The sequence below is a fragment of the Chelmon rostratus genome, chromosome 10 (genome assembly GCF_017976325.1).
Source record: "Chelmon rostratus isolate fCheRos1 chromosome 10, fCheRos1.pri, whole genome shotgun sequence".
Classification (NCBI taxonomy): Eukaryota; Metazoa; Chordata; class Actinopteri; order Chaetodontiformes; family Chaetodontidae; genus Chelmon; species Chelmon rostratus.
In genome coordinates this window covers 14,761,914-14,778,655 of record NC_055667.1, presented here as the reverse complement: position 1 = coordinate 14,778,655, position 16,742 = coordinate 14,761,914, and the positions used below count along the sequence as shown (strand labels likewise).

Genomic DNA, 16,742 nt, shown 5'->3' with positions numbered 1-16,742 from the left:
AGAAAGCTATACCTATAGCCTACCTTTGTATATGAGCGGCCATAATAAAACAAGGCCAACCTGTGTGGGCTCCTATTGATTATAGTTCACAGCATGTACAATTATGCGCCAACAAAACACCCTCTCAAATGCTTCCAAATGTCCCATTAATGCTCAGATCTTTCTGTCGCCGCGGCGGTGGACTCAGGTATTTTTAAACTGTGTTACAGGTCACGTCTAATAAAATAATCCCACCAGTCAGCACTCAGAAAATCGGATTTTAAAGCAGAAGAGAAGAGAGAGGCAACCTAATGACAGACTGAGGTAACACCAATAAACATTTCAATATTCTGTTTATTGAAGACCTTACGCATATACATTCATATCATTATTACTTTTACAAGACAACGTAGCAATCCTTACAAGCGCAAAGAAGGGAATGCAATGAGGGACGAAATAAAAGAACGATAACAAACAACTATTACACAGAAACAGGGTTTCTTTAAATGTCAGGTATGGTAAAATTTCTTGCATATTGTTTCTTATGTCCATTGTTGGCAGTATAATATAATAGGCCTACATTTCCAACCCTCGCAACCACAAATAGGCTATATGGAATGCGATATTGTACAAGACGATCAATAATATAGAGCACTATTACATAGCGATATGGGATCCTCAAACAGGATGCAAATAGTAACATGTGTCATTTCATTTTACAAAGTTATACACGAGTACAAGGTAAGGAAAGGGACAACATTTAGCACATTGCAAGGAGCAAGTACATTAAGTTGGCCAAACGGGCCCTCCGTCCTTCCACCCTAATAATAATAATAATAATAATAATAATATTAATAATAATAGTAGTAGTAGTAGTAATAATAATAATAATAATAATACATTCTTTGTAGACGTTTGTGTCAAAAATGTTTTAGGTGGTGTTTGCTTTAAATTTTTTCAGAAAAAAAAATGTATAAAAAAGTCACCTACAGAAAAAGTGGCCCGCAGAACATGACTTATAGCTATTTCACATCAATAACATGCTGCAAATACATTTCACTGCTATAGCTTACTCGTTATACACGACAGATGATGCGCTGCATTCCTCCCGAATTACGGGAGCACACACGTAGGCCTATGATTAACTTTTCTAGAGTTCTACATATATATATTTCCATTATGAGCACCCAAGTTTCAGAAATGCTCTTTCAGGCCTAGAAACTTCCCTCCCAGTTGCAACTTTAGGCGGCTCCCTTGTTTAACCAAGTTGGCCTAAAAATAAACGTGTACTGGTGAATATTTCCATTACAGATCCGAGCGAGTTTATTGTAGAATACACGATTTTTCTCTATCTGGATTTGGACTTTTATTAGCAGCTCAAAACCGTATTAAAACGGTGATCTCACTCAACTGAAGAAATGCAACCCATGCAGAATTCTGTGGTTGTTGTTTAGACACGTTGAAAGGTAACAAAGGTAAGAAAAAGTACCTTTAGAAAGTCGTTAGCACATGAACAAAGTCATGGCAATGATATGGATTACTTTGCGGTTTTAGTCCTCCCTCTCCTCATGCAGACTCCCCAGACTGCCTGCCCGTGACCGTGAACGTGCCCACGACGCGTGCATGGTGAGAAAACTACAGAAAGAAGTGAAGGTGATGTTCCTCTTACCAAATGAAGTATTAAGCAACCGGGAGGGAGATTCTTCATAATCAGGTCATAACCTCAGAGAAATTATTGCGCGGATTGGGGCTCCAGCCTGTCAGCCACCAGTCTTCTCTGTCTTTCTGAATACTGTTATTTTCAGATTTAACCAAGTGCCCCCCTCCCCTCCCTCCTCATTTACTCGGACTAAAACAAAAAAAGGCGAACAAAAAGGATGTTGTCATTGTGTGTCATCCCAAACAGAGCGCTTGACATGACGACACGTTTCGCGTGGTTTACATTTAGGGCGTAGACTGATCTCTTGACAAATCAGGGCAACCAAGAGATGCGCCCTACACAGAAAACACATTCTCACAGCTTCTTGTGCGATTATACCAAACATGAAGGCAGTCTTATCGACATGTAGAATATAGTTTTGACTGCCAGGTAGTGGCTTGTTTTTTTGGGCTTGTGTAGCCCGCACCTTTGTGTGAAAAATAATATATATCAGAAAGTGTTGTAATAATTGCCTGCAATGTAAAAGATGGATAGATGAGTGCATGCATTGAAAGAAGACCTAAGGGAGCGTGGAAGGCTTGGCTTTTACTGCCTATCGATTCACCTTCTGCCGCATCTCTAAAAGTAGGCCAAAGCTTGCTCCCTCAGCATGAGTCTCTTCTTCTTCATCCTGCGGTTCTGGAACCAGATCTTGACTTGTTGGTCGCTGAGGTTCAGGCGGTCAGAGAGCTCCCTCCGCCGCTGCCTGGTGATGAACTCGTTCATCATGAATTCACCTTCTAGCTCAGCCAGCTGAAGTTTGGAATAGGGTTTACGCTTCTTTCTGGTCCGAGTGTGCATCGGGTACCACGGGGCAGCTGGAGGAGAGGGGGGGGAGGAGGAGGAAGAGAAGGAGGAGGAGAAGGAGGAGGAGGAGGGGGCATACAACGGATTAGTCACCACAGTTGCAAAATCACGGTCACCTCCAAGGTTATGAGGAGCCTACAGGGGCAAGCTGGGGTGATTGCCTTAGGCTAGGCCATGTGGATTTAACATACGTTTAAGCTTTATTTTGAAGCGCAACCAGAAAATGATGATGATATGGCACTCAGTTTTTCAAAAGATGTCTGCTGCAGCGGGAACGCAAACAGTATTTCCGTCATGTAGAGATGATTTCTGTGCTTTGCAAAAGATCCCAGATGTAGGGATTCTGCTTTATATTAGCATTCAGAGAACTGGCGCCCCTGGAAGCTGTCACTTCCTCCACACACACAAACAGAGAGAGAGAGAGAGAGAGAGAGAGAGAGAGTAAAACTGGATTTGTTTTGGTCTCTGCCTGGTCTGCCCATCTGACCTCAAATCCAATTGCAGGACCATCAGAGCTGGTCTGATTTTGTGCCTTTAAAAAAAATCATATGTGTTTTCTATTTTTCAAGCCCCCTATGGAGACCACCAGTGGGCTATACAGCGGTTTGTGTCACAGGAAGTTTTATTGTTGCAGTTAAAGTAGCATTAACGTGATAATTAAGCCGTGCTTGCAAATACCCCTACTTATTTGCGAGTTTCAGAGCATATTAAATGACTCTTGAGTACACAGCGACAGATATTAATTCTGTTTACGAGTCATTAAAAAGAAAACTCTCTCTATTTGATGCAGTCAACCAAAGCGCCTCGCCTCTTTAAATCACTGGGCTAATTTGTTTGTACGAAGTGCAACAATGCACCAAAACCAACCACACGTGTGCCCGGACCACAGTTTCTCGGTGCAGGTATGGAAATGCAATGACAGGGCTGATCTTTTATTCAAAAGCTGGCTGGCTGTGACTGTACACAACCACATGGCGCGTGAGGTATTTTAGGGCAACCCCTAGCGGCGTTTGCACACCACGCAAGTACCCTGCAGGCTAATGTAGGCTGCAAGTTGTGCATTAAGATAACGAGCTCTAGTGACGACGTGATACCGCAAGTGTAACCTGTGTGCAGCCTTATCATAAGTAGCGTAAATGCGCGTTAGGAATAACGGTGGCTGAAATAAACAAATAAAAGGCACCCACCTCCGCCTGCGGTTATGTTGCTTGAATGGCTTCCCGGTGACACCAGGGTCTGTGTGTCGCTGGATGAAGGCTTGCTGCCTTCGTTGAGCAGAGAGGAGCTGGAGTCGGACTCCATCGACTGACAGGACGGCGGGTCTTGCGTTAGCTGCTCGCTCCCATAATCGTACTTGGAAAAGGCGACAGTGCTGCCAATTCCACCGTGCATCCCGTGGTCAGATGTTAATGATGATGTGTCTCTCGCCCTATCCTCTCGTTTGAGGCTGCCGCCACCTGAGCAGGTCTCCCTGTTCCCGTTGCCGCTGTTATAATAACATTTACCCTCTTCTGGTCTGGTAATTTCACACGACCGATTGAAAGAGGGGTTAATAGACACGGGGCTGCTAAAGTAGGATTGAGAGTATCCATTGCACGGCTCCGAAGGATTCCACGGGAGGGAGCAAACATTGTCCCTTCTCGGGTAGGAGAGAGACGGTAGCCCCGCCAGTTGTCCCCCTGAGGCTCTAAAATTCGGAAAGTAAAATGTGTCTCCAGTGTGGATGTTTACCAAAGGTCCCACAAACCCTGGATTAAGGAGATTATGCTCGCCCATTTCCGCGGGCCCGACCAACAGCTTCTAGTTTATTGCAATCTGACATTTAACATAGTTAAACCTGGAGGGGCGCCTGATTGGTCATCCTCAAACCACGTGTGCAGGCTAACTTCTGCTACACATGGTACCACCCACTCGGTCCATCTCAGACAAAACAAAACATTAACTTCTGTATTACAGAGGTTTATATGCTTTTTAAAAATACCATAAACCTTTTATTAAAAATGTAGAATCTTGTTTTTCTTCACTTGAGTCATGCTGAGTCCAAAAGGAGCCCAGGCTGCTTCTCCTTTTACACTCTGGAACTGTCCATGGCCTCGTTTAATATCTTTATAAGCTGGCAAAAGTTTTTTTTTTTTTAAAGCAATTTCTTATGAAAACTATTTTTCTTGAAGGAGAGGGTGCATATGACATCTTGTTTTCTAGCAAATTATGGTTGAATTCCATGTCACATAAAGCTGTGATGTCCCAATTTTACAAGCTTGTTTTAAGAAAAGACTGATGCTCATTGCCGCACTCTACTCATATTTACAGTAACGGGGTCAGCAGGTTGAAGCCACTGGCTCCGTAAAAGAGGACGATATTCTACAAGGTTACTTTAAGAGGGTATATTTCACATAATATTCTCTAGTACACCTCACATGAACAACTTTAACAGATACCTCCAATAAACGTTCTCAGCCAAACTCTGGTGGGATTGTTATACCTCTCACAATTCTTTTATATGAATTTTACAAGATATCAGAGGGCACTTAACTGATTCAACCAGCCGAGAGTCTCTCGACTTTATATCTCCCTAATTAGTTGATTTGTGGATGCAACACTGAAGACACTGAGCAAATATGTGATATGCCATACTGCAGTCACTCCTCCGCTCTGACAAAAAGGCCTCTTTTATTCTATCCTCTAACCAGCAAAACACTTTTCAGAGACTCCACCACAGTCCGCGTTTTCTGCACACGATCCAGGCATTCTACCAACAGCTGGCGCAAGAATTTCTAATGTGGTCTTTGGTCATCAAACTTCCCAACCATCATACTGAAACATATTCTTATGACTGACCTTCGCCTTTCACATTCCTCTCCCGGGTCTACAGACTCCTCATTAATTGAAAAATAAATCTAAGAAGACTTTCCATTCGTTTATTGCTTTCTATATTATGTTATATCAGTCTTGCAACATTTTTGGCAATCCCACTTTCCCTTTATAAATTCATAATTTACCACCACCCCAGTCTCGACTACATATAAGGGAGATAAAATCAATTTATGGATCTGAAAAGTTGTCATAACTCATCAGTTTGGGAGTTACTCATGTATCAGTTATGGCAATTTTCAAAAAATACGTCTGACAAGGCCAAGAACAAACAGATTGACTCATCCATGCAACGGAATTAGAATCAGAAACACAATAATAATAAACACCCTAAATATAACCAGGCACACACGTACGCAGCCGTCAATCCACTCAAGTTCACGATGCAGAGTTACGGTGGGTTTGAACTTGATATTGAACTCCAATGCACCATTTAAACGTATAAAAGTAGTAGAAATTAGGATCAATAAAACAGAATAAATATATAACATCGTTTTAGGCAGTGGCAGCTCAAAGTGAAGGCTAACAGCCCAACTCATAAAAATAATGTGAATATATCCCAAGATGCGCCGGTAGCAATTTCACTGATTTAAAAAGCAACCCATCATCTTCCTTAACACGGGCACACTGAAAATGAAATAATTGATAAGAGTCCAAATAATAAAAATAACAGACTGACTTCATTAATGAATTATTCATATTGTGGAGTTAAGGATTAACAAAAAAAGGAGCAGGGTTAGCAGCTTGCACATGCGTGCTGAACGGCGCTAGTTGCGTGCTACAGATTTGCCAGTGAAGGGTTATGTGAGAACATTAGCATTCAGTGAAACACTGGTTTGGGAACGATCTGCAAGTCAGCCGATATTTGATAGCTGCATCCGTCACTTGTGACCATGGATCCTCGCTAGCCCAAACGTACCAGGCCTGGCTCTAGCCTTAAATAGAAAGAAAAATATCAAATGTTTGAACTGGAGAAGCTCTCAGGGATCCGTTGCAGTTTCATTCTGTCCCCTGGACTCACTGCCTTTCCTATCACTGCACATTCTTGTATCTAGTTAGTGAGTCTCGCAATGCAGCACAACATCAATCCAAAGTAATATCTTGCGCCTCAGTCTTAATGAGGAGCACTGGGGGTGTGTAGGTATCACTTCGCGGCTTCTCGTGTTATCATAACGGCTACCAAAAGCAAAGCAGCGCAGTGTGATGTTTCCGACAAAATGGTCCGGATGGTGAGCCCAGTGAGTGAGTAACGTGTAGGCTTGAGTCGCCACTTTACCTCGGAGAAAGAGGCCATGTGTTGCGCCTCCTTGCCTCGTCTCTCCCCGCCTCCGATCCAGTTTCCCCACAGATCCGCATTTCACATTCACACAACTGCCCGTCTGTTCAGCGCATCTTAAGCTCGGCGATGATGTCACATCTGACCGTGAGCTATAGGTCTTGTGCTCTCATTTAACAAGAATGAAAAATGTGCTTTTTAAAAAGAACTTGGTAAACCGAGCATATAGCACTGTCAAGGTCACTGTCTAGTACACTGTCTGCGCTATATTGAAATTACCCTCCTGGAATCCACTGGTCCTGTCCAGACAGGGCAATAGCCTAAACAAAGGGCTTTTCTTCCCTTTTTCTCTTTGATTCTCTGCAGGCAGGTTGCCACAGTTATAGCCTTGTGCAACCCCTTTTAAAGCTTCCTTCAAGGAAAACAAACCACCAAGGGAAGCCTAAAGAAGCCACAAAAGTGCTAACGTTTTAGTTGAAAGGTTTGGCTGATCTTTTCCATTTGTTTACAACAAACGACATTTCATAAGGTTTTGCTACATCACCCTTCCTGACTTAGTCAAGGGAGAAAAAAATATGGATTCTATTTCTTAAACTTGTTTGTTAAGGACAGCTCATACCCGTCTGGAAATAATAAGATAATATGATTTGAATTTCAAAGTCTCTATAGAAATAGAATTGCCATTCAGTTTCTATAATTTCTATACTTTGCAAATCAAACATCTCAAAGCAGCATTTACAGGAAAGGCGTCAGTTCAGACATACATTTGAACTTGACGGTCACGAGTCCTAATGCTGCAAGATGCCACAAAGTGTTTGCTCAAATAAAGAAATATGAAATTTTATTTATTCTTTTATGAACTTGATTTTTAATTCCACACTGAACAGTTTTCATAGATGTGCGCTCGTGTGAGCCTGTGTGTGTGTGTGTGTGTGTGTGTGTGTGTGTGTGTGTGTGTGTGTGTGTGCATGCGTGTGTTGATCAAATGTAATCAAGTAAATAAAATAGAAACTGCTCATTTACTTGAACTGTATCTATGATCTGTATCTATGAATAAATTACACATTTTCAAACTAAACTTGGCCCACGTCGTTAGTCACGTGGGATTCATTTTTAAAGCTCTTTAAAACAATGTGACTTTGAAACAGCGTCGCTGTCAGATGTGTTGAATATGTTTCTATGTCCATATATGCAAAGCCAGCAAAGAAAAAGGAATAAATAAACAAACCACTGTCGAACAACATCTAAGTCCCGCTTATCTTTGCTGTCTGACGCTGTTCCAACATGTGATTTCCAGATTATCGTGATGGATTCCAGCAGCAGACGCTTCAAATCACAAAACAATGCCTTTAATGTATTAAAATAAAATTTAATGCAAACAACAATCCCACAACAAAACATCTGAAAACCATTAGGACTCGCATGTCTTCAGCTGTCTCTTCTGTATTTGCTGTACCATCCACTATGAGCAGGCCTTCAACTTTAACAGCATAAAACTTCCGCATCAATTTGATATTGATTTTCAACTCCATATTTCACAACTACTGTCAAACACACCGAAAAAAAGCACCAACACTCGGCTAAATAAGTGAAAACGATGATGAAATGAACTCAGCTAAAATGTGTCTAAATTGGAGACAGTTGCAGCACTTCCTGATATTTTCCTCTGGTCACCACCAGAGGTTATCAGCCCCCTGTCTCATGTCTCTGGCTGACAGGGGCCTGCAGCTTTGACGCCTCCTCACACAAGCAAAAACAATGCAACTTTTCCACATTTTACGTTTTCAAGATGAAATCAGTGGCTGCAAAGCGTCTCGAGCTCAGCTCTTAGTTTTGTTTCTTTTCTTTTTTTACTTGAAAAAAAGATTGTTCCTGGTTTAGTGAGTTTATTGCGGGTCTTCATTCGTCATTCCCGGCCGTGTAGGCTATTTGGTTACTGCTGGTGACAACTTTGGCCAGTGAAAAATTAACTTTCAGGAAACTGTGTATATTGCGGCGCTTGGCTAACGGAATATTATTCCAGATTTTAATTTACAGCTGCGTATAAAACTATTGTGAACATGCGTTTGTTGGTATTTCTGTATTTATTCATTGTTAAATGTAGAAGTACATTTCAAATTAAGCATTCATGTAAATTTGAAAGAAAAACGTTGCCTTTCAATTTAATTAAGTAAATTGCATATTCTATATTTTGCCTATGTTATTGCATTATTATTTGGGATTCTGTGGTAAATCGCTGCTCGGCTATTTAATATACAGCTAGACATCTTTAATTAAATTATAATTTCTGTTATAATGTTGCTCCTAATGCTAATATTAGGAGTTAAAATATACAGATTGCATTTAAAGCAGGCCTATTTTTCTTTCAACTTCATCAACGCTGAGCGCCCTTTGCTTTGAAGGATATAATAATTATAAAAAAAAAAGCCTGTCAATGCAGATTATCCATCATATTTCTGCACATTAGTTGTGTCTTCCCAATGTAGAGCGTTAGCTGTGAGCTTCAAAAGTAATAAAACAAAGTCCACGTAGGCCCGCTGCCAAAGTAGGAAGAAAACGGCCATACCTTTAATCGTTATAGTGTGGGCGACGCCGCATTATCATGTCCTCTCGCTGTGTAGACAGTATGGCTGCTTGCTGCGGATTACTGGTGTTGGTGTGAGACGTCAAAAGTCCTACCTGTCCTTCGTGGTCAATAACACACACACCTCATGACGGGTGAATGAAACCATTGGTGGTTCCAGAGGCATGGGCCCGAACAACAAGGTTCATCGCTGAAAACACAAAGGATCAGAGCCCAAACGTTAATGCAAAGCTCTGAGAGGTGGTCAGAAATGCAGGTCAGAGGATATCGCTACACTTCCCCTTTTTTATGTATTTATGGCATGTCATTAAGCCCGGCTGTCTAGACAGGGAAATAACACCTTGTTTGCCTACAAACAAACCGCCAGCATTGGTGTCCAGCCCCCTATTTATTATTCACAATCTGCTGTGATGTCAAGGTCAAAGTGACTGCATAGTCATGGTCAAGGGTAAATCAGGAGAGCCAGAACTTTCCACAAGGACTGAAAATCCAGGCAGGAGACAAACAAAAACTTGAAGTCTGACGGCTTGGATTCTAATCAACAGCCTCAAAAGATGTGAGGAGCTGGAAAAAGTGACAGAGTCCGACCAACGACTCGCCTATCCAGACATTAAAACACAAAACAAAACTCGCACACGGACTATAGAGTGGGCTTTACATTTTCTGGAAAAGCTACAACATTACACATATTAGACTAATATTCAGGCCTCAGGCGTGAATTATTTTGACCAAAGTCAAAGATGGAGGATGCATTTATTTCCATTTACTGCTATTATGAAGATTAATCTGTGTTAATGTTAATAAACTGAAATTACAAACTGGAGACAGACTAGTCTTCAGTATCTTAAAGCAAACCACCATCAACTTTGATTATACCCAGGACAGTCGTGTTTAAATGTCATTTTCCACCTATTTTCCTCTTTCCGCTTTTATAACTGAAGAAACCGAACTTGCCTATGAGGCATTCAAGCCTTTATACTTGATAACACTGTCCGCATGTACAAAAACACCTCTCGCATCTACATACAAAATATGTAAATGGTAAATATGCAATTTGCAAGCAAAACTACAGAGACTCCATCTGCAATGCAGCTTTGGAGTGAATTCCGCACTCAACGCGTGCGCGCATGTGCACTATCACCGTTAATACGTGTTCAGATTCAGAAAATAAGGAGTTCATATAGCTGACAGAATCAAATTCAACTTCATTTCAGAATTCCCCTGTGCTTTTCATGCGCTAAAGCAGGCTCTAACCAAAATCCAAATACGCGCAAACCAGGTATTTGCTGCCAAAGCACACTGACGCACTTCACATTAACGCATGTATTCTTCATACCTTACACAAAGCATCATCAGCTAAATATAGTGTGGACAAATGCCCTGAATACACTGGCTGCGTGTCGGTTTTAATGTTGCTATTATGAGGCCAACAATAACTAATTTGTACCTGTGCGGGAAGGACTGAACATAATACTCTGTGGTAACCCAGTACATGTAGTTTTTTATTTTTGTTCGTTTGTTTTGTCAGAGCTGAGGCTTGATTTGCCTTTCGGCCTTTTTGCGAAGATTTTGCCCAACTGAACTTCCGCCAAGTAACAGGTAACACAATATATCTCTGATATCAACTTTGATTAAAAACGACAGGGGAGTTGCAGGGCAGGGTGAACAGATGTAGACAAAGTGGGATTCTCTCATCCGCCGACTGTTTTTCTCTCTATTTGAGAGTATGGGTAATAATTTAATTTATATCTGGAATTGAAATTAGTCCATGATTCATTCTGTAGTTATCTTCGTTTGCAAGTGTCAGAAAATGCGCGTTCCTGCTTGCCAACCACGCGCAATCAATGTGTCATCTCCTGTTGCCATTAACAAGACTTCTGGACGCCAAATAAGTCTTGATCAAGCGCTCTGCAACATGAAATATCCACTCGCCTATCCGCTGCTGATGTTCCAGACACAAGCTGAAGAGGAAATGCGACAGCGGTGAGAGCTTCTGCTGCTTAATGACACCAGTGTAACTCGAAACGAAAGGAAATGCTGCAAGTAGGATGCTTGATTGACTTGAATATTTAAGCATTTTCATAATCATTATTTATTTATGAAACACGTTACCAGTACGTAATTCAACACCACAACACAGTTCTCATACTGCACGAAAAGTAGAAATTACAGCTTCGTACAAGATGTGTGATCAGCTGCAATGCAATGCAACAAAGACCAACAAAAAATAAACGATTGTGCATTTATGTGTAATACTCACTGACTTTAATGGTTTACAATCATTCCAGTTGCATGACAGAATCCTTCACTGACAAAGGAAAACATACAAGTCTTGGGATATTCCAGTTTACAGTTCCGCCATACAAGATAATATGAATTAAATAATAAAGGCATTGCACTATACAGATTAACAACATAGCAGCCTTTGTTTTACCCCAGGCTTAAGAGAACATATCCCACACAGAGGAACATAGCTTTTGAAATTCAGAAGGAATATGAAAAAAATCATTCTTCTCTCGAAAGTCCTCTCTGTGAGCTTCTTGTTGGAAGATGTTTAAGGCTCAAGTTCAACATGTCATTACGCCACAATTTATGTCCAAGATAATCGCCATTATCTTTTTAAAATGACATCAGAGAACCGTCTCCTCTGTTTTGATCTCCCCGTTGCAAGTCTTAGAAATGTCACCAGTCTTTTTGAGATTTGGCTTGAAAAAAGAAAAAAAGAAAAGAGAAAAACACGCAATACTTGTCTTTGAAATACAGATATCGTTTTAAATATTATATATTTATATATGTACATTCATATAAAACAAATGTGAAGTGAATTTTCAATATTTTCACAGTTTTTAGAGCATTATTTCTAAATTGAAAACAGGGGGCGTGGTGGCATATGGTCGATGGAGATGATGGAACTTAAATAAAAAAAAAAAAAAGAAGAAAAAAAACTCGGCCAAAATGTTCTTCAGCCACGATTTTCAATGCAAGAGGTAAGAATATGGCATGATGTTTTGGAAGGTACGAGTTGCAGTTTGACAAGGAGGTCGCTGATCTTATCAAGTGGTGTGCATGTGATTGCTCTTGGATTTGCTGACAAATTTTTTCTCCTTGACTCGTCGGTTTTGGAACCAGATGGTGACTTGACGCTCTGAGAGGTTGGTGGCGGCCGAGATGCGCCTTCTCTTGTCTTTGGTGATGAACTTGCTGGCTGCATACTCTTTCTCCAGCTCCTTCAGCTGGATCTTGGTGTAAGGGACGCGTTTTTTACGCCCACGACGATAACTGCTGACCTCAGGCTGCAATGGCACAACATCTGTAAAGAAAGAAATGGCAGGAAAACATTAGGCTCTGCGCAAAAACACCGCATTGTTTCACATCAGACAATCAGCAGCAATGCAGCTGACCAGAAAACTGGGAAATGTTAAGATCTAATTAGTGGCTGTAGCTGACAGGAAACATGACAGTAGCTTCAACATAATTTAATTTTCAATATCGAACTTCGTCTCTGTCTCTGATCTCTCTCTGTGTGTTTGTGTTTGTGTGTGTGTGTGTGTGTGTGTGTGTGTGTGTGTGTGTGTGTGTGTGTGTGTGTGTGTGTGTGTGTGTGTGTGTAGGTGCGTGTGTTGGGCCACGCAACAGAAATTTTGTTGCAGTCATAATCCCAGGTGTACTGCACCTGACATGTAAGTACGCAGCTGTAAACTCGTCTAAAACAGTTCACTAATGTAAAATACACTTGGCTTGTGTTGTACAGTGACAGTTCATCCTTTGTTCCTGTGAATGAATCACTAACGAGTTACAGCCACAACAGTTGTGCATTGTTTTCAGTGGCCACTGGTCAATGTTCTCCAGGCTGTCAATACTTAATCAGCTGGTTAACGAAACTACACAACAAACCTTGCTAATGGAACTTTAATGATAGATCTCTCGTGGAGATGTTTTATTAAACTGCGGAAAGACTAAGTATACACTACAAAAAGGCTCAATTTTGGCGCAATCCGCCGGCCAGTCAGCACCTGGCTAGAAAATCAGATAGAAATCACAACCTAGCAACTAAACCAATAACAACTGAAAACACATGTGACTTTATTATTATTATGTTGATCATAATAATAAAGTCACATGTGTTCCTGGTAATTTCAGTAAAAGTTCACAATTTATACACACTTCCCCGAATTTTCCTAAAAATCTGACTTTTATTTTTTCCTCTAATCTTTTTTAAAAAAAGCCCAAATACCCCTGGGCAGTGGGAATCTTTTTTTGTACAGGTAAGCAAAATTCTGGGATTACACCCTTTTGCTCGGGCAGCCAATGAGAAACATGACAGGACAAGTATGGCAGAACCTTGAGAAATTGTGGCAAGCTGTGAGACATGAAGCTTTTTATCCCCATGTAACTTTATACTCAGTGGTTGTGGATATTGCGCTCCAGTTAATATGTATATAAGATTATAATGGATCTTGATGTAGGCCAATAGATTTTCAAACTTGTCAATAGTATTATTATATGTTACATATTCTGTTTTAAGTAAATTGAGGATAACTGAGCGCAGTTCACTGTTGTTGTATTTTTTTATGCAAAACAGTTTTGTGTGCCTGTGTGTGTGCGTCAGTGTATGTGTGTGCATGTGGTGTGTGAAAAGACATGGACAGCGCGCGCTTGTGGTTTTGTGCATGTGTGCGCGCGCATTTGACGGCGTGGCCGTGCTTGCGTGGCTTGCTCTTGTGTGTTTTCAGTGTAAACGGGGGCAAATGTCGTGTCCAGTCGAGGTCTGCGAACATCCCTATCTGAGATTAAAATGCCTACAGATTTCACAAAGATAATAAACCCTTGTGGTAAAAGAAGCAGTCTAGTAAACACTCTGTAAACTGCATACTGTTCGGGCCCCAGTGTCCATTATCAGATATCTTGAATGTTGTATGACAGTAAGTGGAGCAAAAGGAGAGCCTGAATTATAATGTTAACTGGTTGTCAACCATTTGTGTAATTTGGTGCTGACGTCTGCATGCTATAGGCTACAAATGTTAGACAAATGAATCCTGATATATGCAAAAGACTGTGGATGCATCGCTGGGCGCTGAGATTTATTGGCACAATTCAAACACAGTAGGCTAGCTTAGTCACTATATTGTCAAACAGGGGGCAAAGGTATGCACTGGTCTTCCTCTCTCTCTACGTGACTGAAAGTGGACTATAATCATCATATGACTATAAAGAAGCAAAAGTTCCGATTCTGCATTTATATTAACCATTAAATGCCCAGCCAACTGTAAAACTCCTTTAACTCACAATTCTGTCATTTTTACGCACACTTCTAACAAAATGCATCATGATTTGGTCAATGTCAAACAGAATATGCTTCTGCCCGCAGAGTCCATGAAAGCTGATAACTGACATGGCGCTTGACAGTTGCATGTTTATTCAGCACATTTAGAGTTTCCCTGGACTTCTTTGTAAGTTGATATTGGCACTTTAACACAATAAAATTCACAGACTAAGCAATAACATCTCAGCAGGGTAGAAGTATCTGGCTACATTCAAATAGCTTTTTGCATGTGAAGACACAGGTATTAAAAGCCTACATGTTGCTGGACTTGCATATTAAAACAAGTCTGTTGGAAACCGCTTTAAAAATAAAATAAATCAAACAAACAATGTTCTTACCAGGAAAAGGTGATTTCCAGAGATGAGTTGACTGCGTTTGTTCTTTGGAGCAGTACACCTGCCCATCCCAGCCATTGGAGAGAGCCCAGTGCTGGTAGCCCTCCATGGGGATCAATGCGTCGTGCCGCGGCTCAGGATGGGCACTGATACTGGGCACCACCGACACGTCGAGATATCCAGGAACAGCCTGATACGAGCTGGCGAAACTCGGGTAGAAGGCAAACTCTTTCGCCCTGGAGGACAGTTCTTCCGTGGGCAGCGCTGTGCTGGGCTCGGCATATTTCTCTGCGGGGTGGTACGAGCAAGGCTTCTGCTGCAAGTTCACGTTGTGCGAATGAGATAATCTACAGCCGTAATATGGGTTTCCAAAGGGATAACCGTAGCCCAAAGACGCACTGGATGATGTTTGAGGAGCGGGACACTGCCGGCCGGTGTCTGGAGAAGAAATATCCGAGTAGACGGAGCCCTGGTGGGACGCTATGGTGCCAGAATGTCGTCCCAGCGCGGGGTGCGACATCAGGTCCCTGCAGTGGGTCGCAGGGCAATTACTGCTCAGTCCCTCCATTGTTTGGCTTTTATTCTGGTTGTTTTCATTCGGGCTTTTTTCATAAACGTACATCAAGGTGTCCGCCCAGCGTGGATGCAGAACCAGCGAAGTCGTCATATCAGGGGCTGCCGATGCTTTTTAAAAGTCGACTACTCCAAGACGGACACCTCATTTCCAACTACATTTTACACCAAGCGCATGCGCACGCGAGCCCCCTCGTGTGTCCACTTCATTAAGAATCTGGCACGTGATACGCTAACAAGTCCTACGAGATTGGGCTTGTGAGTCGAGGCAGAGCAGCCCTTTAAAGACCCACGGCTTCACATGTCACAGTTTTTTCCTGCAGAATACCGAGTCATATCATTGGCTTAAATCACTTAGACCCACACCCTTAAAGGGGAGTTTGGATACTTTCAAGATTGGGGCAGGAAAACAACCTGTGAAATTTGGCCGACTCCGAGGACTGGCAGAGAATATAACAGCCTATGATAGTTGTCACAGTTGGCACACGAAAAATAAAAAATATCTAATTAAATCTCTGAATCTGATCCTTCATCTTGCTCCCTGACGCATTGGTGCGCAAACTTAGTGTTTCACTCGGCGGAAGCGATACGTTACGGCAGATGTTTAGTTTGATTAGAAAATGTAATAATAAACAGAAAATGATTTAATCTAGAATCCCTGATCTGTAGTCAATTGATTGTATATTATCAAACAAAATATTGCGCATTAAGAAATACGGAGCTGCCAAAGCAAACCTGTGTCTGTAACCCGTCCAATCTTATCAAGACTCCCTTTGTTGAAGGACGCATTTCCTTTAAATCCGTATACAACTGCCACTGGGTCACCTAATAACATGCTGAGATGAGATTCTGTCACCAAACCTAGCTGCGGAGTATTACGCTTCCAGCAGGCCATTAGAATTTTGTTTAATAATAATGTGGCCTTTCAGAGTTTGACATTGCAGGGCCTAAATATAAGATGCTATGACGTGATTAGTTTTAATTTAATCAGTCAGGTTAAAAAAAAAAAGCAAATCGATATTTACGTTTTTTAAGTGTGTGTGTCTGTGTGTGTGTCTGTGTGTGTGTGTGTGTGTGTGTGTGTGTGTGTGTGTGTGTGTGTGTGTGTGTGTTGCGTGTGTGTGTTGCGTGTGAGATGCAGAATTAAGAGTTTTACTATTAGCAAAGTTTAATGTGCTGAATAAGTGTCGCCTCAGCAGTAACAGGCACAGGACGATGTGAAAGCTATTCCAGGTAAGACACCGCCTTTGAGAACTACATTTCAGTACATAGTGCATCTTTAATTTCAAGACATA

The 16,742-nt window shown here is 41.5% G+C and overlaps 2 protein-coding genes across 2 annotated transcripts; both read right to left on the bottom strand.

Moving 5' to 3' along the window:
• Positions 1 to 2,257: 2,257 nt before the first annotated feature.
• hoxc12a (homeobox C12a) lies at positions 2,258 to 4,261 on the bottom strand. The gene is made up of 2 exons (XM_041946203.1): positions 3,673 to 4,261; positions 2,258 to 2,496 (listed from the first exon to the last, which is right to left on the bottom strand). The coding sequence occupies exons 1-2, from the start codon at positions 4,259 to 4,261 to the stop codon at positions 2,258 to 2,260; spliced, it is 828 nt and encodes a 275-aa protein (XP_041802137.1).
• An 8,008-nt stretch (positions 4,262 to 12,269) lies between these two features.
• Positions 12,270 to 15,541, bottom strand: hoxc13a (homeobox C13a). Its single transcript, XM_041946081.1, has 2 exons — positions 14,878 to 15,541; positions 12,270 to 12,526 (listed from the first exon to the last, which is right to left on the bottom strand). The coding sequence occupies exons 1-2, from the start codon at positions 15,539 to 15,541 to the stop codon at positions 12,270 to 12,272; spliced, it is 921 nt and encodes a 306-aa protein (XP_041802015.1).
• Positions 15,542 to 16,742: the final 1,201 nt, after the last annotated feature.

Coding starts and splice junctions, on each gene's coding strand:
- hoxc12a (XM_041946203.1), bottom strand. CDS start 4,261: ATGGGCGAGCATAATCTCCTTAATCCAGGGTTTGTGGGACCTTTGGTA. Junction 2,497..3,672: donor CAACATAACCGCAGGCGGAG/GTGGGTGCCTTT, acceptor CCTCTCCTCCAG/CTGCCCCGTGGTACCCGATG.
- hoxc13a (XM_041946081.1), bottom strand. CDS start 15,541: ATGACGACTTCGCTGGTTCTGCATCCACGCTGGGCGGACACCTTGATG. Junction 12,527..14,877: donor CTGGAAATCACCTTTTCCTG/GTAAGAACATTG, acceptor CTTTCTTTACAG/ATGTTGTGCCATTGCAGCCT.